General features: G+C 35.5%; 1 protein-coding gene across 8 annotated transcripts in view; it reads left to right on the top strand.

The window, feature by feature from the left end:
• The window catches only part of DMD (dystrophin), a 1,137,330-nt gene that overhangs the window by 269,511 nt on the left and 844,592 nt on the right, over positions 1 to 23,227 (top strand). For all 8 annotated transcript variants that reach the window (XM_088068904.1, XM_088068916.1, XM_088068923.1 and 5 more), the window contains exon 2: positions 6,292 to 6,353. In XM_088068904.1, the coding sequence (XP_087925030.1) occupies positions 6,292 to 6,353 (62 nt within the window). The remainder of the gene's footprint in view (positions 1 to 6,291; positions 6,354 to 23,227) is intronic.

Here is a 23,227-nt window from a genome sequence, read left to right on the forward strand (position 1 = left end):
TTCTGTATACTTAAAATGTTCTGGAAATGTGAGCTGACATTCTGTTGCTTTTCTTTTTAAATTTCATTGGCATTGCGATCCTGCTTTTGTCTTGGGAGTTCCATATGCTACAATTTATTTAGGGAAAAGGGTTGAGAAATGGTGAAGGGGCAGAAGGGCAGGGGGGCGGTTAACAAACAAGAACAAATTACATGAATTTGTTCAAACATAGATCTTTGTGTACATTTCACAGCTGCTTGTTATTGTTTTAGGACTCGTATGTAGCTTGTTTGCATTATTCTGGTACTTCCGGGTGCTAGTCAAATCTTTTTGACTAAGCTGCACATGCTTCGATACTTCTTTTGCTGAAATTCACTGCTTCCCTGCATATGATCTTCTAGCTACCTGATATCCTTTTTGTTTTCCAGAAAGGAAGTGTTTATCTCTGCTTTTTCACATTCTTTCTTTTCCTTATGTCTTTTCCCCACTTTTTTTCCCCCAAGCCAGGGTAAAGGTGTTTACCTCCCCTTCTGTCATCCTTTCACCCCTTTCTCATTTTTCTCTTTCTTTTCTTCTTCTTTTTGTTGTCATTATTGTTTATGTTTTCTTTCTTTTTTTTATCTTTCCTTTTGTTCCAAGTTGGCAGGCTGAAATGTTCTCTGTCCTTTATGCTGCTCCTGCTCCTTTTTTGCACATGGCATCCATACTGGTCCTCAAAAGCAATCAATATTTTTTTCTCTAAATAGCTAATTAAAGTTATATTCAAAGAGTGAGACCTTATATAACCACTTCAAGTGTCTTAAAGAATTAAAAAAAAATATATAGAAATAGTTTCCATAAAACATTTATAATGAGAGAACAATTGCAACATAATGAAATGAGAAAAAAACAAAACAAGGTTTTCTCAGCTTGATATTCAGTCTAGGCAAGGTAGCTCAGTAGTTCAATCTGCTACACCAATCTGTCAGTAGAAATCTTGTAGGATGGGTCTTATTGATATCCTCTTTTTTGTCCTCTGATCAGTAAATGCACCCCTCTCCCTGAGTTCCTCTGTTTCAAGGAAACAGGGAAACATAGTCTTTTTTTTTAGGAATACACATGTTCATTTCCTAAATTTACTTTAGATCTTATCACACCTTTCTCAGAAAATTTTAGTATTCTATTTTTCAAGGTGTTTAGTTGTACTTTTTTTATTTTTTTCTTTAAATTTATATTAATGAGGGCTTTCAGTGTTCCATTTCTGCTGAGCATTTGAATAGGTTCATCAGTGTTTTGAAAAGCCTGGAATGGTCTGATTATGGTGATTTGACTCTGGTTCCACAGTAAAGTCTCAAAAAGGTAGCACAGGGAACAGGGAGTTTTAACAATATTCAGATTAAGTCAACACACTGCTCATCAGTATATTTATAGAAGATGGACAAAGAATTGCATGTTCTGTATTGCCTTACTTGAGCAATAGACTTGAGTTCCTTGTCTGTCTGTCAAAGCAGACTATTGTATTTCCTGTCAGCTTGTGAATGTCTTGGGTGACCTCAATGACTAAGAATCAAAGCTAGTCCACTCGAATATCATTCAGTCATTGTATTGCATTGATTTCTTCTTCCCCCCTCAGATAAGCAAGAATGGGAAGGGAACATTTCTCAGCAGCTGTAGTTACTGGCAGAGTATTGCAACAATGTTCTGAAAATCTCTAAGAATAGTGAGTTGATGGAGCCAGAGTATCAATAATGTGACTATCTGTGGCCTCTTTTGTTCCTAGTGCACCCACCATTGCTGGTGCTCACTCCCACTGACTGAAGAAAATCCTGACCTTTCCACAATCTGCACTGTTTGGTTGCTAGAAAATCAAATAGCAATTTTGATGGTTTTATTCTCTAATGTACAGTGTTCCAATGAACCTGCAGTTGCCATGAATGAGGGAATTGACATGTGCCTTAAAACCATTGTTTCAAAGTTTTCACCAGTATATGGGAATTCTTTTCTTTCTTTTCTTCCTTTTTTTTTTTTTTTTTTTTCCCTCTTTTCTTGCTTATAGGTTCTGGTAGACAAAACATAACTATTCCATTATTGTTTACCTACCTTAAGGCTACACTGGGTAACAGAACAAGATATCTCTTTCTTCCCTGTTTGTGTTCCCACACCTGTGAATGACTTTCTTGCTGAAGGAGTTTTGTTGAATACCTTTAATTTTAGAGATTGGGGTGCATTTACTCTAAAGAAGAATTTTCTAAACCACTTGCATTGGAAAATATGACCTAGATCTGTGGAAGGCAGTCTTCATGTGCTATTAAGAAGAGACACTGTGGAGTCTCCATCCTTGGTGATAATAAAAAACCATACTCCACAGGGTTTTGTAAAATCTTCTCTAGGTGGCCCTGCTTGGTTGAGGCAGCTGGGACAAGTGTTGTCCAGAGGTGCCTTACAGCCTCAGCCATTCTGTGAGTTAGTGAAAGAAATTTATTCAGATGTGTCAAGAGTTGAGAGGTTGAAGATCCTCTAGGAAAAAAGGGAAGGATGCACCAAAGTGTGCAGATTTCCTTCTCCCTACTATGTGTTTTCTGTGGGAAAGTGGCTTTTATGATGTAAGTGGAATGATGTAGTGGCATACGTAGTGTATGTTTCTGAACCTTGGTTCATTTTGCAATCTGCTTGATATTTGTCAGCTTAAATTGTTTAAAAATTAGTATTTTTAGTCATTTGTTAACACTGCTGTATGCTTTCAGAATACTATCTAGAGTATACCAGTATTTAATTTTTTTTTCCTGCTTCCATTTTTTAGTTAATATATTTGGTGATATTTGAGGGGGTAGGGTGGTGTGGAAAAATCAGGGTAGTAAAAGGTGTAGTTTACTAAGGGATGACAACATAATGTTGGAGCTTTTCTTGTAGAAAACAGATGGGAATTGCATTGGAGTGGTAGGTTGCAAAAAAATGAGCTGTTAAGTATCTAGGAAAGTTGTATGGTGACCACTTGCCATTATTAATAGCATCTTTGCCCTGTTGAATCATGGTTACTCCGAAGCATCCTTCAGTGTGCCACTTGTCTCTATTAGCCTTGCTGCCTGATTAAGTGTCAGAACTGTCCTTTGTCAGATGATTAGCTTCATTAATACTGCACTTTCTCTCTGGGTCATAATTCATTATGAGGCCCAACCTGGAATAAAATTTCAAAAGTCAGATGTGCTGTTAACTAATCTGAGAGGTTTGCATTTACAGCTGCAAAGCTGGATGCTCATCGGAACACATTTGTGAATGTGTCATAGTTAAAACAAGATCTGTTCAGTGGTACTAGAGGCTGTAGAGCACAAAAATCAGGTAAATCTTACTGCCCAATATCTCTTTTTTTTCTGGAATTCTTTTTGTAGACCTCAGAGCATTCATTTCTGAGTTGATAACCTACAGAAAATGAGGTTAAGCCTGTTCCACTCAATGTCCATCAATCTGAGAAAAGCATTTTTGCTGAGGGAAGGGATCCCATTGTTACTGCAATAAAGGAATTCAGGATCCATGCAGTGTTTAAATCTAACCTGAAGAAAGATAGCACACTATTCTGCAATTCTTTCAGCTTGAAAGAAAAGAAATAAACATACCATATTGCTCTTGAACAGGTGGAGGAATTACCTGCCTGGCCATTTGATTATTCTTATCTCACACTGAAAGCACCTGCAAGGTTATTCACTGGCTCACTGCTGAAGGATCTCTTATAAACACAGCATTATGAAAGTGGCAGAGGAGTGTTCTTGGCATGTTTCTGCAGCACCTAGATAAATGTCATTCAGCTTCCACATCTAGCATTCAATCCATAAATCTGGGCTAAGAGAACATCTCTTTGTAAAATATCGTGTTTACAATGGGGAAATCATGCCATGAATAACCAAAAGATTGATTCATTTTTAGGTTAGGAGGCTGTCACTAACAAATTGTTGTGGTATAAACTTGTCAGAGCAAGCACCTAGAGATAAAAGTGCTTGCAATGATCTCTTTACAGAAATAACAGCAGTGGAATAGATTTGTATTTACAAAGTAGTCCAGTATTGCCTGGATTTTGAATAAGTTTCAAGCATTCAAATTGTGAGGTTGACTCTCATTTTTCTCAGGAGACCTGTTTTTTATTAGCACAGTGGACATGAATTAATTGGTGACTAGCAGTTAAACTTGCATATATCTTTGTGGGGAAAAACAAACAAACAAAAAACAAAAGCAAACAACCCACTCTGTTACTAAATATGCTATTACAGCTGCCTGGGGTGGAAAAGAAGTTTGAACAGTTTAAAGAGCTGTTTTTGTCTCTTTCTTTTCCCCTGCTGAATATCACTTAATATTGTTTGAACAGTTTGAAAAAGGTGATTTTCTCTTTTTCCTTTCCCTTGCTAAATGTCACATTATTCTTTGAACCCATTTGCATTTGGCAGTTTTAGCTGGGATGATTAAACAGAAGCAGCTATTTATGTGTAATATTTTATATGAAGTTGCTGAAGAAGTTTGTGATATAACATCAGATTGGATATTTATCTTCTACCAACAAAATGTATCTTTTCTCATCTTCTGTGTACTGCATGTGGCTGGAATGAAACAAAACTCATATAATAAAAAACTTACTGTCAATACAGAGGGAAGTGTTGCTTGTGGAGAAAAATAACATTTTTAACAGCTTTAGTATCATATATTACCAAAAGCATGCATCTCCTTCACATGCTGTTGCTTTTAGATGAGTTTCTTAACCATTCAGGTACTACTTTCAGCCAAAGGGTGAAGCTGACAGCGTTACTTGGGATAAATAGCAATAGAATCCAGGAAGTTTATTGTAGCAAATACTTATATATATATAATATATTATATAATATATATAAAATATTATTATATATATATATATAAATATAAATATATATATATATATTTATATATATATATATATATATTAGTGGCAGAGTTCATATACTGCATGTGTTCTATGGCAAATTTCCAGTTGTACTATTGTGCTGTCATTTTCTTTTGGCTCAAGATCAACTATACTGAGTTAGAGTTTGCTCCTTCAATTATGCAGTGCATCTTTATGTTGCAATAGTAACTTTGCAAACTAGTATTTTTCAGAGCATATTATATCTTTGAAACTGGAAAACATTCTGGTGGGAAAGGTGTTTAAAGTGATATTGAGTTAAGGTTTTAAGAACAAAATAAATATTTGTATCAAAAAGTTTTGTCTTGTCTTGGATCCTTGGACAGGTGGAGGGAGGGAAAGCAAAGTACATTAATAATGCCATGCATTTCTCTTCTAGCTTGTCTATACCTGCCTTTCAAATTTAGCAGAATCCATTGATGTTATTAATTGCTGAACACTTCAGAAGGGAATTTAATATCTCTGTATATTTAAGAAGTGTAGAGAATTTTACTGCAAACCAAAAGTCTGCATTGAGTGAACTTTATTTTAGTATAAGCATTCTGCACCCTTTTCCATGTGTGCCCTTCAGTTCTAGTTAGGGTTGATTTTATTTTGTCAAGCAAAGAAATCTGTCCTTTATACTTCAGGGATGATGCTTAATCGATCTTTTTGAGCAAATGCTTACAAAATTCTAGCTTGAAATAATTTTTCTTTTTCAACCTATATAAAATATAGCAGAATTGTACTGTACCATTCAGTATCAGGACTGTACTTATAACTTAGATACAGAAATTAAGGCCAAAGATAAATCATCTCCCTCTACAAAGATTTCATAGTAAAGAATTTAAAAATAATTTCATGTATAGCTGAAGAAATATGTGTGTGGGTTTGGTTTTTTTTCTTTTTCCTGGAGGAAAAATAAGTAACAATTTGTGACAGGTAAAAAAGTTAAGAAAGGCATAAGGTACATCAGGGGCTGCCAGTGGAGAACTATATTTGAGGTCCAGAAAGTTTCACTTTCTCAAGCAATTTGAGGAGGTGCATGTAATATTATTTCAAGTACTTTTCTACTGTAGAAGAGTTTCCTAATGCCAAAACCATCAGATGACATGTTTGGGGTTTTTTATACCTATAGGAAGTTAAAAATTAGAATGGGGTGTTTCAGATCCTACTGTAACATGTTCTCTTTCAGAAGAAAAGAAACCACGGGATAGGTCAGTTGAACTAGGGATGTAGACCATGGCTATGAAGAGAACCTGTAGACCTCCAAAATGTGTTGATGCAATTGTCAAAGAATAGATCCAAACATATTTCTTCCATGTGTTTGAAGTATTATTAGTAGTTTACAATAAACCAAAACTGAAACATTAATCGATAATATTGCATTATTTTGTTGAATAATTCTAATGAAGTGCTTTTCTTTTCTCTGGCAGATGAACGGGAAGATGTTCAAAAGAAAACTTTCACAAAATGGATAAATGCACAGTTTGCTAAGGTAATTTATTTATCTATTTATTGACCAAAATATCTTTTTATATATTAAAAATAAATAAAAGAAACCTGATATTCCTACATGGAGGCTTGGTTTTGGAGATAACAGTTACAAGTCTCAGATATTGCTGAAGGCATTTGACTGGTTTATTAGAAAAAAAATATTCAAGCTTTATTTTTTTGATTTCAGCAGTAATAGAAATGTAGGAAGCTGTCCTTCTCTTAAAATGTTCTCTGCTTTAATTTACTTTGCCTTTTCTCAAACTAATGATGCATCTGTATTACTCTTTGTTGGATTTCTTTTTTATGTTTCTAATGTACAAAGGCATTTCCTCTATTAGACTTGTCCTTTCTTGTTTCTAATTGCAATTGCATCTTTAATAAAACTGGATGAATTGGGGAAGAGCAAGGTCAGAGAGAAGAGGTGTGATCCAGTTATCAAATTATGAAAGTAAATTATAATATGTTTTGAAATAGTTATTTTTAAGAATTGGTAGATCATAAATGGAGTGAGGAAAAATAAGACCAAATAACTAATTTATTTGAAGTATGCCCTTCTGGCAATATATAATGATTTTATCTTTAATACTCAGGAAAAATTGTGCTTGAGCTATTAATTCGCTGAAACTCTTTTTTTTTGTTGTATTTTTTTTTAAATTCCTGGAGGATGACTCAGATTTATTTGCCAGTAATAATTAAACAAATCAATCTCATCATTTGTCATTTTATCAGGCAATAGGCAGCAATAATATAGTAGCTGTGATACATCTTTTGTTTAGTCTGGATTTTTATTGTGTTCCATCTGATTCTACCCATTAAAAAAGGCAACTAAGATAATCTGAATAGAACCACCATCATGTTGAAAAACATACTCAGCAGTGGTATAGGCCATCAGGGGGTCCCACAGGGCTTTTCCATGGTCTACAACATTTTCTAATACTGATTCAAATGATTTAGCACACATTTGTGCTCAGCATCTTTACAGCAGAGATGTCCAGCAATTTGGAGTGGATCAGGATGAAATACTGTCCTGAAGAATGATGAATTACAAGACAGCTGTGAAGTATTTGTTTAGGACAGCAGTAAAGCATGCATACAGAATAGGTGGGCTGGCAATAATGAAGCAAAGGAAAGCTCTGGGAACTGTTGAATCATTAACAAAATGAATCCTCAACATGGTAGTATTGCAGAAAAAAGGCAACTTTAATGTGGTTCTGATAATGGAAGTGCTTCACACAGGGTGAAAGATGTAATTATTTTCTTTTCCTTGGCAATACTGAGATTTTAGCTTGAGTAGTTTGTAATCTTGATTTTCCATGTATGAATAAGTAGCCACAGCAATAATCATCTGATACAGCCTAATTTGAAATGTATTACCAGTTAGGCCTTTTTATGGTCACAGAAGTAGTTGTGGAAAATGAAGAGTAACTGTTTTGCTTCTATAGCTAAGGAAAATGTAATGCTCCTAGAGCATTGTTTTCTCAGAAATGATTGTTTCATGGAATAGCAAAGCTGCAATTACTGAGGAAACTTGGACCAAGTTTGCAGAAGAATAACAAGAATTATGAAGGGTTTAGCAAATACCTATGAACACATGCTTTTAATGTTAGGTTTGACTCATTCATCTGAATGATCTAGAGGCCCTTCCTCCAATTCTAGTTCTATTTAGTGTAGCTTAATGGTGTCTTAGCTACTTTTTATTTGAATTTTATAACAGTATTTTTAGTTGCATGTGAAAATGCACTTGCAAACATATATTTGTAAAAGTACTAATCTCCCTCTACTTCATTTGGGCTCTGAGAAAAACCTTCTAAACATTATGATTCAAGTTTTTATTTGCCTGAAGCATGACCTGGGTTTTTTTGGACAGGGTCTTCTTATTTCAGCTATCAAAAAACTATTGATCTTTAAATCCTGAAGAAACTACTTTTTTTCTGGGTTTTAGGACAGAAATACAGGAGGACTTGCTGTATAGTGCCAGGACAGTGTTTCTCCCTCTTCTAACAGCTTGGAGAGGTGGTCTGCAAAACATGCAAGTGTATTTCCATGTGAAATCTACAGTTTGTCCCTCTTCTCCTGACTTTCTTGCAGTGGTTCAAATCCATTTCTGTTTCTAGATGTGAAATCGATTTTAGTTAGTAGGCTACTCCTTGTTAGTGATTTCTCATCATTGTTAGCTTTGTAGAAGTGCTGAATGAATTACTTTCATTGCAGAATTGTTTTTTATTCAATCCTATGCAGTTCTAAGGGTGCTGTCTTGAGTAGATTAGCCTACAGGGCTGGAATTAAGACAGAGAAATGTATTACATTAGTCATTTGTCTTGTGAAAAGTAAAATCCAGGTCACCAATTAACTGTAAAATATTTAGGTTTAAATGAAGTTTTGTTAGAAAATTCTCATCAATCCACTACCTTCCATATAAAAACCAAAAACATTCTTATACAGTCAAAAAACCCCTTACTTCTAAATATTCTAAATCTTTATTTGTGTTGGGTGTATAGTGCATTTCTTCACAAAGATTTGCATTACTTTCCTAAAAATTAAGGTCTAGAGCACCTGTATCTCAGGGCATTTATTCTCAGACTAAGATTTCAAAATATTCAGATTTGCGAGTTGTTTCAAATTACTTGTGATTCACATATAATACAATTGCATACAAATAATGCTTTTAAATGTGAGAAGCTGTAAAGAACTGAAAAAATAATTTTCAAATTTATGTGCCACCAGCATAACTTGAGAACCCACATATAATTTTTACCTGTGGGGGAAGAGAGTTGTCCTTCCTCTGGCCATGCCCACAGTGACATTTCAGCTGGCTCATGTGTAGCTACTTCACTCAGATGCCTGGAGTTTATCAGTGAACTCTGATACCTCTTAGCTGCAGAGTTAAGTCCCTAACATGAAATCCATAACAAACTTTCAGCCACACAATCTTGACAGTTTTCTGAGACGTGCAGAACCTAAAACCCCTGCAGTGTTACCTAGAAGTCTGTGAATAAGTATCGAGGAAAAGATAGAAGAAATGTCAGCAATATTTCAATTGCTATGGGTGAGGCTGTGTCTCTCTTCAGGCTTTTTTTAGCAAGTTGATTAGGGTGCTCTGAATCAAAACAGTGTAGAAAATAAATTTTGCAGGTCCCTCTTACAGCTGCTCAAAAGAGCAGGGTTCTCTCTAATTTTTACTTATTTTGCTAGCCAGAAAATGTATTATACAGAAAGTCTGTGCCTTGAGAATTACAGTATGTGACTCATCTGTAAGAAAATCAAAGTTTCAGTAGGAAATGCCAAAAGTTGGCTTTCAATGTTTGTGGGATAAAATAGTAAATTTAAAGTATAAGAGAAATGGGAGAAGGTAATCCAAGAGACCTCTCTTTTCCCTGTTGCAATCATAGACATGGGGTGAAACTTTCTTGAGTAGTAACTTGTTGGTTTACCATCTAAATGGCATGCAATAAACTGAAGCTTAAAGCAATTTTTAAAATGTGGAACGTAATAATTATAATGTCATTTTAGTCAGAAATAAGTTTGCTTTGACCTCAGATGAAGTTTATTTATAAAATAATGAAGCTCTGCAGGGTGTACATAATGATATTAAAGGAAAGTATTATAACCTACTTTTTAATAATAGAACTGTAATTAGAGTTCTCACTAGAAATATGTCTGATCCTGGGTATGACCGGTTTTGCTCAGATACCAACTTTTAAAATTTGCCATAGCTGACATCCTGAACTATGTGTTTTGGGAAAACACAAGTCTCTCACAGCTCTGCAAGTGTAGCACCTCTCAGCTGGGACATGGAAGCAGACACAACAATTACTTTAATAGTGCCTGCACCCCATTATAAATTATTTTATTTTGCTTGGCTAAACATTTGGCCTCGTTCATTGCATAATATGCTTCAAAACAGAAAGTGCTACTGAAGATAAAAATACTCTTGCATATAGGAAAGAACTTGTATATGTCAATTCTATAAGGAAAACATTAAATTTCCGGCACAAAAAAACCACAAAACCCATAAAGGCAAAAAATAAAAAAAGCAACACCCAACCCTAAAAAGGAAAGAGTAAATTTCTTTGACTAAAGGAATAAGGACAATTTTTTTGTTCCCTTATTATAGACAGAGTATCTCAAATTAATGACAATTTTAATTTCAGCAGTGGAAGTATCCTTTGTTACTACAGAGAAGGACATGAGCTAATAATTGTAAACTTTGTCAGCTTGAATTTTAGGGTATGCCCATTTGGCCAGCTTGAAGTCAAAGCTTAACCTCTAAGTGGGTTTCATAAAAGAATGGTAGTTTGTGAAGGAGCTTTCACTATTTTAATACATAATATCAAATAACAGATGTTCATAAAATCACTTGCAAATTCAGAGGTTTCAATAGGTTTTCCGTGTTTCTGCTGCAAGAGAATAGAAAGTTCCCCTACACGGTCATGGAACACATTATATGTGACAGTAGACTTTTTCATGTAAACGTTGTAATTATTAATTTCTAACTGGGTAGGAACAAGTGTCAGAAGATAAAGCATGCTAGGTTTGGGAAGGAAAAAAAGTGGGTAGGTTTTTTATTGTTTCTTTACCTCATGCTTGGATTTTCTTCCTTTTGTTATTGAAGAATTGGAATATGAAAACAGATGAAAGGATACCAAATGTTACATTCCTTAGCTTTATGGAAAACCAAGATCATTTGATAGTTCTTTTTGTGGAGAATTTAAATTGTGAAAAATGGCACCTTTTATGGGCAGATGGAAACATTAAGATGTAGTTATTTGCATGGTGACTGTGGAATTAGATTCTATTCTTGTGTGATCATGTGAAGAAACACAGTAATGATGCAACCTGTGCCAAAGTAAGGTTGTTAGCTTCATTTAAAATACATGTGGCTAATAAATAAAAGTCAACAAAATTAAATACACATTTTACTAATGAAATTGTTTTGAATAGCAACTAAATTGTTCAGTCATGTGTTATATGCAGGGCATATAAAGGGCACACATGAGAGGGCATTGCTTACAGCTTTAGTCAAACTGCATAGCAGTTAAAATAGTTTATTTGCTCAGGGTTTATATGTGGTTTATATTATGGGAGGTGTGGTGATGGTCTCAGTTTTCTTCACTTTCTTGAGCTCATGGACAAGCTGAAATTATTCAAGACTCCTCAGTGGCCTCTTGTGATTGTGGATTAAGTGCCTTCTGCATATCAGACTACAGGAATGACTGACTCACATGAGGAGTTCACTGGTCTTTTGAGGAAGGGTGTCAAATAGATGAGGTCCAGAGAGACAGCACTGCCATAAGTCTGGCATCCAATAGAGAAATTTGCAGTGCTGAATTTGCTGACACACTTTCTCAGTTTCCCATGCTATCACTGCCAATGACTTCAAATTAAAATAAATTTTAAAAGTGACTCACAAAAAGTGATTTCAGTGTGCAGACTCTGGGATGGGAGTAATTGGGTGAATTCTATGGGGAAGACAAGAATAGTCTCATTTGTCAACTTTCTTTAAGATTCTGCTTCCATGGAAATGTTTTTACCCCTGTGGATAATCTACGTCTTTAGCCATACTTCTGGACAACAGTTAATAACCAAGAAAAGGAGCTGAAGGGGGGGATGGAGTTTGGTAATAAATCACAAAAACACAGATTAAAATGTTCAATATTAGCTCTCTCCAAACTGCTTTCTTGACAGCTAACCTATATGTCAAATGAAGACAGCTGCTTAGATGAGCGGGTGACTGGTAGGAAAATTAAAATTAAATAATATACTTTGAGATTCTGATCAGTGCGCTCAAGCTGCACTGATGCCTGCTGGTATGTTGTATTTTCAGAAATCAGAACAGTAGTTGCATATGCATGTTTATGAGACCAGAAAAGATCCCTAGCTGTTTCAGGTAATAAAAGTTATCAGTAGGGTGTGCTGGTGTTGTAGGATTTCAGGTTTAGAATTGAGTTCCAGAGAGTAATTCAGTGCTGGCTTTGAAGAACAAAACTTTACCATCATTGTAGACAAGTTCAGAGAAGTTCATTTGGGCAGTGCTTCATTTTTGTGGTGCTTTAGCCATTTACAGAGAATTTAGTGCCTGCACAAAAGCCTGTTAAAGAAACCAGATAAATAAAAGTTTGCTGAGCTCCAGGTTGCCATTAGATTATTAGGGTTCTGCAGAATTTCACTAGAAAGGAACTTGTGCTCTTTTCTTGTAAGGAGATACATATAGAGGAATACCAGATATCACATATAAGAACATTGGCAAAAAAAAAAAGATGAACTGTTAGTAAAATTTTGAAATAATGTAAATATTTGTAAATAATAAAATAAAAAATAAAAACATGTAAATAAGATAAAACTTCTATCAGTTCTTTAAAGTTCACATGTTAAAAATGAGTATGGTAAATGTTAGCTCAGTTCATTAATTAAATATGGATAATACTTTGTGAGCAGCCTCAGAATTTATTTTTGTCTTTTGAAAGGAAACTCTCAGAAGATCTGGAAGACCTAAAATTGTGTCATTTGTGATAATTCTGAAAAAAAAAATAAAAATATTTGTTGGTATTATATGTTGTTGGTTAGAGACCATGATTGGTATTTATTCACCCTAAATAGCTAATTATTCTGTTTGATGTCTGTTGCCAGCCTTTCTAAGTGCTACAGTAAAAGTGATGAGAAAGAACAGCTTCCTAATGTGGGAGCCCAATTATTTGCTACAGTGTGGCAAATAACCACAACTCTCATTGAAGATTAATAGTTCTTATCTTTAAGTTGCAGCTCTTTGTGATCAACACTGCCCTTGGGACACATCCTGTTTTAAAATCCCAGGCTTTCTTGTGCCAGTAACCTTTTTATAATACATCTTGCAAGAACACACCAAAGGCCTATAATATCCTTATGATGATATTCTGTATCATTAAAGAAAAAGCTTTTGAAACCGAATGATTTTTAAACCTGGTGTAGAAAACACATTTACATTGCTAAGTGTTAAGAGATTTTTATTCTTTTGTATATCTCCAGAATACATAAGGAAGTATCAAGCAATACACATGCTCAGAATTATTTGCATTGAGATGTATATATATAAAATAACCTATTTGTGCTCTATATTCTGCAGCTTTTCTTACGATGCAGTAAAATGGGATTCTTGCTGTGTAAATATTTATCATGCTTCAATTAAATTTCCTTTGGAATGAAAAATAATTATTTTCACTCTACTTTTTAAAGTAATAGAAATGTCAATAATGCTATTTTACTTCAAATTTCATTCTGGAACTTGTACTATATATTAATACATTTTTATAGATTTCTTTGTATGATCAAATAAGTTATCATGAACAGAATATTACTAAGAACAGAAACAGACACGGTTTAAAGACAGTAAAATTCCTCATGCATTGAATTTTGCACATAGTACTAGCACTGTATGCAAGCTTTCAGTTTTACTAACTTGTTGACATTTTATATTTTACTTAAAATGCAATTTTTAAGCTAACTCTTGGTAAAATACTTAGGAATTATCTCCCTAAATAATAATTTTATTATTTATAAATTTAATTTTACCTAGTGTACAGGCCTGAGGGCTGGAGATTGAGATTACTGTGAGAGAGAGGAGCTCCAGAAGCTGTGTGGTGTCACAATGCAGCAGGACAAAACCAAAGTAGTGTTTAAGAGGGAAGGTTTCTTTTTTTTTCCTGTTCTTGGTAACATCAGAAGCCTGGGCCTCAGTACCCACTGTGGCTGTCACACAGCTGGAGATGCTTTGCAAATTGTCACTACAGAAAAGAACCCTTTCACTGAAACCTAGAGAGGAGAAAAATTGGTTTTGGTTTGGCTTCAAAGTCACAAAGATGGACATTTGACATTAACAAAAAAGTGAATCAAAATGCCTCTCTATTGGTTGTGGTTGCATTTTAGGGTTTTTTAAAATTAATGTTCACATGAAGATTTTTTTTCTGTATGACTGAAGGGAAGGAATTTTCTAATATTTCTTCTCCAGAACATTCTCCCACTACCAGGAGACTTTACAGTTTTGCCTGTTGCAGCCTTTTTTTTTTTTTTTTTCCCAAAAATGTCTAAATTATTGCAGTTTAACAAGACAGCTTTTGGAGAGCAGATTAATTTTCACTTTGATGATAAGTGAAACTTCTCCTTCCACCTCATTATCTGCAAATCTTTTGGTGGAGCTGAGGCTGCTGGCTGTGCATCTCAAAAGACCTTTTTCCTGGAAGTGAGGCTGGCTTCTGTCTGCTCCCATGGCTGTACAAGCACTGACATGCTTCCTCTGCTTTGCCTTAGTGGGCATAAATTCAAAACCAGCTAAAGTTCAGGAGCAGCTCATCCATGGGGAAAATAGGCTTTTTCTCCAGCAGAACTACACCCATCTCCAATCCCAATCCCATTCCTAGCTCTGGTGCCACAGACATCCTGCCCATGAGTGCAGCAGCTCTTGGAGGAAATCACCATTTGTCAGAGAGAATTAAAGCTGTCACTGCTGCAGTAGAGCCACTGAAGATTGCGAAGATATGAAGATTCTCTGTATTTTTTGGTTTTTTGCATGTGCAAAGGTTATGTTACTTTTCCAAATCAAATTTTAAGGCTTAAAATATTTTCTACGAAAATGACTTTCCTTCTAACACCTGTGCAAGAGTATTACCTGAAACAATGAGCATCTGCATGGCAAAACACTTTCACCACTAGAAACGTCCGAGTGAATACAGACTATATTTTAGAGACTTCTAAGATGATGCAGTATCACAGGCTTTCAATCTGAAATATGAGTGAATTAGTAAAATTAGGACTAAAATAAATGTATTTTTATTATGTTAAAATCTTTTGTCTTTGCATTCTTGTTTTTATAGACTCTTGTAGAATAACATGAGCTTCCCTGAAATGTATCAGAAATGCCAAGTAAGCAAAGTAATCACAAAAAATAGTCAAGTTATGTTTATTGAGATCTTTCACCTTTTCCTCTTCACACTTGGCCTTGCACCTCCTAGATTTCTATTCGAACTCTTATCCTTTTTTGCTGTAGTTTAAGTAAAATAGATAAATCTAAATAAAATTGTTCACTTGAAGTTATTATTGTATATGTATCTTGAGAGTGGAATAGGAAAAAGCTAAATATGGCACTATGATATTGGTCTCAGTGGTGCATATGTCTAGCTTGTGAATTTGTAAACATTTACAAATTTGCATGATTGTTGCTGGCAGTAGATATCATCGTTTCCGTGCTCAGAATTCATTACTATTACATCTAATCATCCTCAGAATCTCCAAAGCAAAACTCTTCATGCAGACAAATGACTTCAGTGGATTTACTTTATACTTTAAAAGTTCAAAAATAAAACCTGGAGAAAGAAACAATTTTTGAGCCATTGTCCACATTTATCTGAATGATATGGAAATTTAGTGATGCTCAAGAAAATAATATTGACCATTCTCCTTATCTGAAAAAGATTAATCACATCTCTTAGGATCAATGAAGAGAGCAGAAGAGCAGGTGCAAGCTTGTACATTTATGACCGGCGGATCTCTCTCTCTCTTGATCTTCCTGCATCACTTAAACAGATCCAGCATCTGTCCTTGTGTCAGTGTCACATCCAGTTAGTCAGTGAAGCTGAAAGCAAGGGAGAAACTTGTCACCAGCCCAGCTCCTCACCTGCACCCCTCGGGTAGGACCTCCAGTGGGCTCCTGCCCTCCCCTGATGCTCTGTAGCACCCCTAAAGCTCCTCTGCCTGAGAGGGTGGGTGCAATTTGTGCCTCTCACACAGATATCCTTTTTTAATAGTCTGTCTTTGACAACAGGAAGTTTGGCAATTCCTCCCATGTGTTTAAATGCATAAAACATTTTGAAAAATATGCCTTAGACGTAACAAAACTGCCAGGCAACCCAAAACAAAGACAACCCTTCAAACCACAAAGTATTTAGTTTTGGGCAGACCACATCAGTATTACAGATTGCATTTTTGGGTGTTGATGTATCGGTGTTGGTGATGATGAGATGACTGACTCCAGTCCAGTAAGCACTTGTATTTTTGTGTATCACTTTTTTTTATTATGCTTTGAGGTATCTGTATTGTGCAAAAAGACTTTCAGTTCCTTTAAAGGGTCTGCTGATATTACAATTAGAACAAATGTAGCTTCTACTGATGTTAATTTCTTTAAACTATTGCCTATATTTTAGGTCCTTCTTACCATGAAGAAGATGTAACATTGTTAAAGATTGTTTTAATAAGAAACAATAATCTTATATTTAAATTGTGCAAATAACTGTATTTGCACAGGACCTTTCATATATGTCCTTTACATAGGAAGTGGCTCAATCAGATTTTTGGGGTGTTTCTGCACCAACATTTTAAGAGTATCTATGATTTTTCTTGCTGCTTTCCTTCATTCTTTCTCTGATCTTACTTTTGGGAGTTCTGGAGGGAAAAATACTGTCACCCTGCACATGATAGCTGCAGTTATTTCTCAACTGCAATGGCAGAATTGACACAGACACCCTATTAGGTTTTTGCTTAGAGAATTATTAAAGCAGCTTTATTATTATTAAAGTTATTTTTTAAAAAATCAATTTTTTCCCACTCTGGTACATCTTTTTTTTTCATGTTTTTGTACCCCAGTCTTATTAGATATTGATGCTCATATCAGACTTTGCTAATAATTCCACTTTTTTCAATGATCTGCATGACAGGTGTTACTGCACAGAATAGCCATTTTTCTCTTCTCTCTGCTTATCATAGTGTGTTTGATTGATTTGCCAGTTTAAGCCCATCACATTTAGCTCCTGCCAATATTAGTGTGAGAGCATATATTGCTGACTTAAAAACAGAATGCTTTTTGTGTGCCCAAGGACTTAGAATTGGTTCTATTGAAACTAAGATTTTTATGGGAAAAAGGATGAAACAAGTAATTTCTTCTGTTCAGTCTGGTACAATATTAAATATATATAAAAATAAGTCCATATCGAATGTACGTGTATATATATATGTTTACTCTATACCCTAAACTATTTGAAACAATAAGATCCTTTACATTAAAAAAAAAAAAAATCCCAACAAACCCTGATAGAACTCCCTGACAACAGTAGTAATAAAACAGTTCCTTTTTGTATTTTTGCCTATGGGAAAGATTTAGTACATGTTTCTTTTGACATTTTTGATCTTTTAATTTCAGATCAAATCAGCAAGGGATTGAGTTGGTCTGTGCAGTCTGTACTGATTATTCAGTTATTCAGTCAGGATAAGTTAGTGTTTGTATTCTCACCTGACTATCTCTAAGAAATCACAGAATCATTAAGGCTGGGAAAGCCCAAGTTTTGACTGAGCACCACCATGTCAACTAAACCCTAGTACTTAGTGCCACGTCCAGTCATTTCCCAAACACTTCCACTCCACCACCTCCTTGGGCAGCTCGTTACAATGCTTGACAACTCATTCAGTGAAAAAAAGTTGCAGAGAGCAATAAAGTCTTCCCTGAACCTCCTTTTCTCCTGGATGAACACCCTCAGACCCTTCTCCTCAGCTCCATTGCCTTTCTCTGGGCTCCGGCAACTTTATTTTCTTGTAGTGAGGGGCCCAGAACTGGATGTGGGACATGAGATGTGGCATCATTAGTGTCAATCAGAGAGGGACCATCACGGCCCTCGTCCTGCTGACCACACTATTTTTGATATAGAAAACATCAGATATTATTTTAATACACTATATAAAGAGAGTATACTATATTATAGCCTATAGTATACCATATGTATAACATATTAAAAGAGTAAACTTTAAGTGACACATCTCTTAGCAGTTAGAACTGAAAAATATATTAATGAAGCGAGAATTATATAAAAACATGAAAAACAGGAAAAACTGTCTCTAGAAAGTTGCAGCTAAAGCAATTAGTGAAGCATTTTTCCATAGGTCACAAGCAGGAAATATGTCAGGGATCTAGATGATAGCTGACTGCTTGATGATCAGGTTGTAAAGGGTGTGTGTTGAGGGCAATAAAACACTGCACCTTTAACTACTTTTCAGAGAATCTGATAGATTAATTGGATAATAACTAATAAAAGCCATCTGGAGTTACAATATCCTTTATCACATTAAACAATATTCCAGTTTTTGTCATTTATCTTACTACTAATGTTTTAATCATACAAAACATCCATCTTGCCTAATCTGATGACTGCCTTCATAGTCAGGGAAACACAAATCACACTGGCACATTCATGTGCTGACGTGTTACCCCAGACCCACAGCATGTTCAGCCATCAGGGACAGTGAGCAGTCAGGGGTTCAGGGTCTCCCATGGGGCCCAAAAGATTGGGATGAGGGTGCTGGTGTATGGATGCTGTGAAGCAGAGACCATAGTGCCTGTAAAATTACAGGCCACATAACTTTCTCAGTCTTGCCTGGGAAAGTGTCCTGGGAACTATAACGAGGAATTAAAACAATCCTCAGAGATAGAGGACAGCCTTGCAGGTCATGTTTGTCTGTTCCTTGTTTTCTTGCAAGAGAAAGTTGAGGGGTGGTGAACCCCACTGACCAATGATGGTGATGTGTTTACTTGTTAGTTTACTAACCAATAAAAGTTTTCTTCTCTGTACTTTCCACGTATCGGCCTATAAAAAAGACCTGAAGTAATAAACAAGAGAAAATTCTCCAGTTTGACTCCACGAGAGAGTCTGTGCCATTCTTTTCGCCGTTCCCAATAGAGTGACACTGGTGTGTGTGGTATTTGGAGAACTGGTGATCCCAAGGTGCTCTCTTACCAAGCCAGATCGTGCTCTGCCTATGTGGCATTTCACTTTGGACGCTGTCTCCACCCATGATCTCCTCTCCAAATGATCTGCCATATCTAGTCCTTATTGTGATCTCTGGTCTAGGGATGCTCAATCAAATATTTCCTCTTTCATCCTCTTTTATCAAGTGTCATTGGTTCATTCACCAGACAGTGTGTTTCTGAAATAAGCAAATCACCTCAAAACCAACAGCAGCTTTTGTCGTGTCCCTTGCCATCAATCTCTGGTTTGAATGACTGTCTGGGGCAAAGTGAAATTGGAAAGGGAAGGCTGTGCATGCTCTCCACAGGAACATTCATGGAAATTTAGGCAATGGCTTACTAGCTAAACTTTTTTTTTCTGTTTTACTTACTCCTAGGAAGCCTTCTGCATTAATACCTTTCGTCACACAGTGTGATTCTGAGCATCTCTCTTGATTTCAGTGGCACTAGAAGTCACCTCTTATAATAGAAACAATGCTGCAGTAAGCAGTGGTTCAGAAGAGACTTAACTATAAAATTGTAAATGATCAATTGTTTCGTAATCTGTGTTTTCAACCTTGTATCTAGAGGAGGATGCTAATATTGGTAATATTTTAAACTACTTTGTCTATTTCTCTTTCTGCCAGTAATGGTTCAAATTATTAGACATGTGGATCCATCTGATATAATGGAGAAGAGTCAATATAGTTTTCCAAGAAGCCATGCATTACATCTTCAAAAGAGTCTGTATGAATACATAAGTATGAGTGAAACACACAGAAAAAGTGTGTATCTGTAATTTTTTTCTTTCAAAAAGATGAAATGAGAAAGATCATATATTTCACAAAGCTGCTGTAAGACAAGAAACAAAAGGACAGAAATGAGGTCATTTTACACTACAGAGGAGAGCTGGCAGTGTGGTTGCATGTAAATTTCTATTGAGCTGATGACTATCAGGTAAAGGGATGTGGCTCAACTATTGATGGTTCAGAATCTTTCAGGTCAGATAGAAACAACCAAAAGCTTGAGAGGGATTTCATTATACTGAATGGAAAGGTGATTGAATGACAGTTGATATTTAATATTTGTTTACACTTTGATAGATAAAGCTTTTATTACTTCTTCCTTTGTGCATATCATATGCCCTGAATGAGACTTCACTACACAGAGCTGTTTGCAGTGACCCTCATTTATTTCTTCATGAAGTTTAAAAAAGTGTCTGTTTGTTGTTTTTTTTTCTAATTCAGATCACATCAGCAAGAAATCTAAGTCCATTCTGAATTTTCTGAACATTAAGGAACAGAACCTTTCTTGGGAAACATCTAACCATAATTTCATAGAAATTAGGGCATTATTAAGAAGCACCATGTGATTTTACACTTGTGCTATCCTTATACTCTTTTCTTAAGGAGAATATCCACTATCAGAGTTGGATGAACCTAGAAGAGCCCTTGGTTTGCCCAGAATAGCAATTCTTATTTTACTCTCTTATAATAATTTCATGCTAATTATGCATTAGAATATTCAAGATTATTTTTTTTCCAGGAAATGACAATCACTTCCCATAGTGAGATATTAATGGCACTACATTTAGCATAACATAAAAATGGCCCTCATAGGCACAGAAATAGTAATCTAAACGCTGGGGGCTGTGTTGAGACTCCATCTGTGACAGAGGAATGAACTCACCCACCCAACACACTTTTGGGCTGTGAGGGAACTCAGTGTGTTAGGAGGGAGGAGGGAATGCAGAGCCTGGAGGACAAATAAATTTATCTCTACAAAATGTCCAGCTACCAAGTGGCTGGGCCAGGAACTGGTGTGTGGTGATTTACCTCCTTCAACTGGCCCAGCCCCAAAGCCATTTGCACACCTCGTTTCTGGCAATCTCCTGACATTTTGATATCCAACCCAAATATATATGAAACTCATTGTCCCCTTCAGAGAAATGGAAGATGGAGACCTACTGTATAAACTTTGACTAAATATGCCCAAATGCTTGCTTAAAATCAATCAGTGCAGGAGAAAAAAAAAAAAAAAAAAAAAAAGGTTGTAGGGAGTAAAGCAGAAGTTGCTTTCTGCATGAAAATGCACCAAACTCTTCTCCTTGAGAATCTGGGATGGTGAAGTTGTCTTTCTGAAATTAATTTTCTCATTTCACATAAAATCCTATGTTGAATGTGATTTTAAAGAAAAATAAAAAAACCAGATTGACTATGAAACACTGTGACTGTTACAGTTTGTTTTTACAGTAGATGGTTTTATTGACACCTCACTAAATAATGGAAATACACTTGCAAACCTCCACATTTCAGAGTCCTAAGCTGTATTGTGACCTTTTATACCACACAAAGCTATTCAGTTAGTTTTCCCCATTAGCCAAAGGGAGGAAACTAGTGTTAAACAAGGTTTATTTTTAATATTATGTTTTTATAGTTGATTGAAGATATATTCAATTTGTAGACTGACAAGAAACATATGTGTAAAAGGAGGTCAAGCAGGTTACAAATATCTTTTAAATCTCATGTTTTCCAGTTCTATAAGACTATGAGCAAAATGACTTAATACAAAAAATGCATTCTCTTTATGTCAGTCCTTTATCTCTAAAGAAGAAAAGCATTTAATAGCTTCCTACTCTCTTTCACTTAGCTGCAATATCCTCTTCAAATTATCTAGGTCACTTAGGCCCACTTACAATTTAGCTATTTTTAGCTCCCTAGTTGTCTCCTACTTCTGGAGAATTATCCTGTTGGCAATTAAATTTCCTGACACTTTTGTTTTTTTCTCTCTGTAGACTGTGCATATTTGAGGTGTACCAGCATAAAGTAATGTAGGTCACTGAAAGGTCAATTTTTACAGCAATCTGTAATTTTACTTGAGAGTTTTTCTTTGGTGAGGTGTTTTTGGGTTTTTTTGTTTGTTTGTTTTTGTTTTCTGGAAGAATTTGAGAGCACAGCATCTGATAAGGAGATTTAAGCCTGTCTTGGTGTGAAATAGTTACCCAGAACTCCCCTTGTGTACATTTAGACAAATTATGATGAACTTGTGTGTATATTTTACTTTCTAACAACATGTCTGCTTCCTACATGAGTTGCAAAGACAACTCTGCTGTCTCCTAGTGTGGACTTCGATGAATTGATCAGTGGGGCACAATTAAGAAATCTCTGAGCTTGGGTTGGTCGTAGTAAAGATGGGAATCAAAGCTGTGTAGCTTCTTCATGTACAGTTGAGTAGTGAGGCACCATATGGCTCAACACAACTGTGCCCACAGTTGCACTGCTGGAACGTGGCATTGGCTGGTTGTAATACCTTTTCCTACTTGCACAGACAGAGCCAAACACAACTGGCACTGGGCATTGGTTATGATTTTTAGATATGGCTTTCATGTCTGCATGGAGCACATGCATAGCAACCAGCCCTGGGAGTGTGACATTGCCAAGGTAAGCAGAAGAGAGCAAGCTAGTCTTCCTCAGATTTCCATCCAGAAGAACAGAGGAATTAGATGAATGTAATATTTTAGAGGAAATTGGTTATTCTGAAAGCTTATGATAACTACGGCAATATAAGGAAATTAAAGTAGGAATCTTCTCTTTTGCTACTAACTGCCAGTGAAGAATGCATTATTATGTAATTATCTAAATGTTTGTACTGCTAATGAATACACTGGTGGCAGAATATGATCTTGTGCATCCATGAATTTGCCTTTAATTATAAACAGGAGGAATGTATGAGCAATTTAAATTAACATTATTTTCTCTATTAAAATGTTCCATAAATGTTAATACTTTCATTGCCATCACATGCCTCATCTAAATGAAAAACTGTCATCCATTGTTACATGTCTTATCTACACATGATAGTGGGACAATTTGTGAAAGTAATTGCAATTTTAACAATACACATATATGAAATTTTATGCTATTTAAAAAGCTATACCATAATCTGAAATCACACTTGGAAAATATTGGAAGGATGTATTGCATATATGGTTTGCTCTGCATCATGGGAGACCGACCTATCTATCTATAGATACATATAAAAATATATATATATTTATATAACTATATAGAAACCTCTCAAAATGAGTGGAAATTTGTGAAAAGTAGTCTCTGTATTTACTAGTTTCTCCCATAATAATG

This window comes from Pseudopodoces humilis, chromosome 2 (genome assembly GCF_049639895.1).
Source record: "Pseudopodoces humilis isolate 2021_Gansu_Grassland_sample_001 chromosome 2, ASM4963989v1, whole genome shotgun sequence".
NCBI lineage: Eukaryota > Metazoa > Chordata > Aves > Passeriformes > Paridae > Pseudopodoces > Pseudopodoces humilis.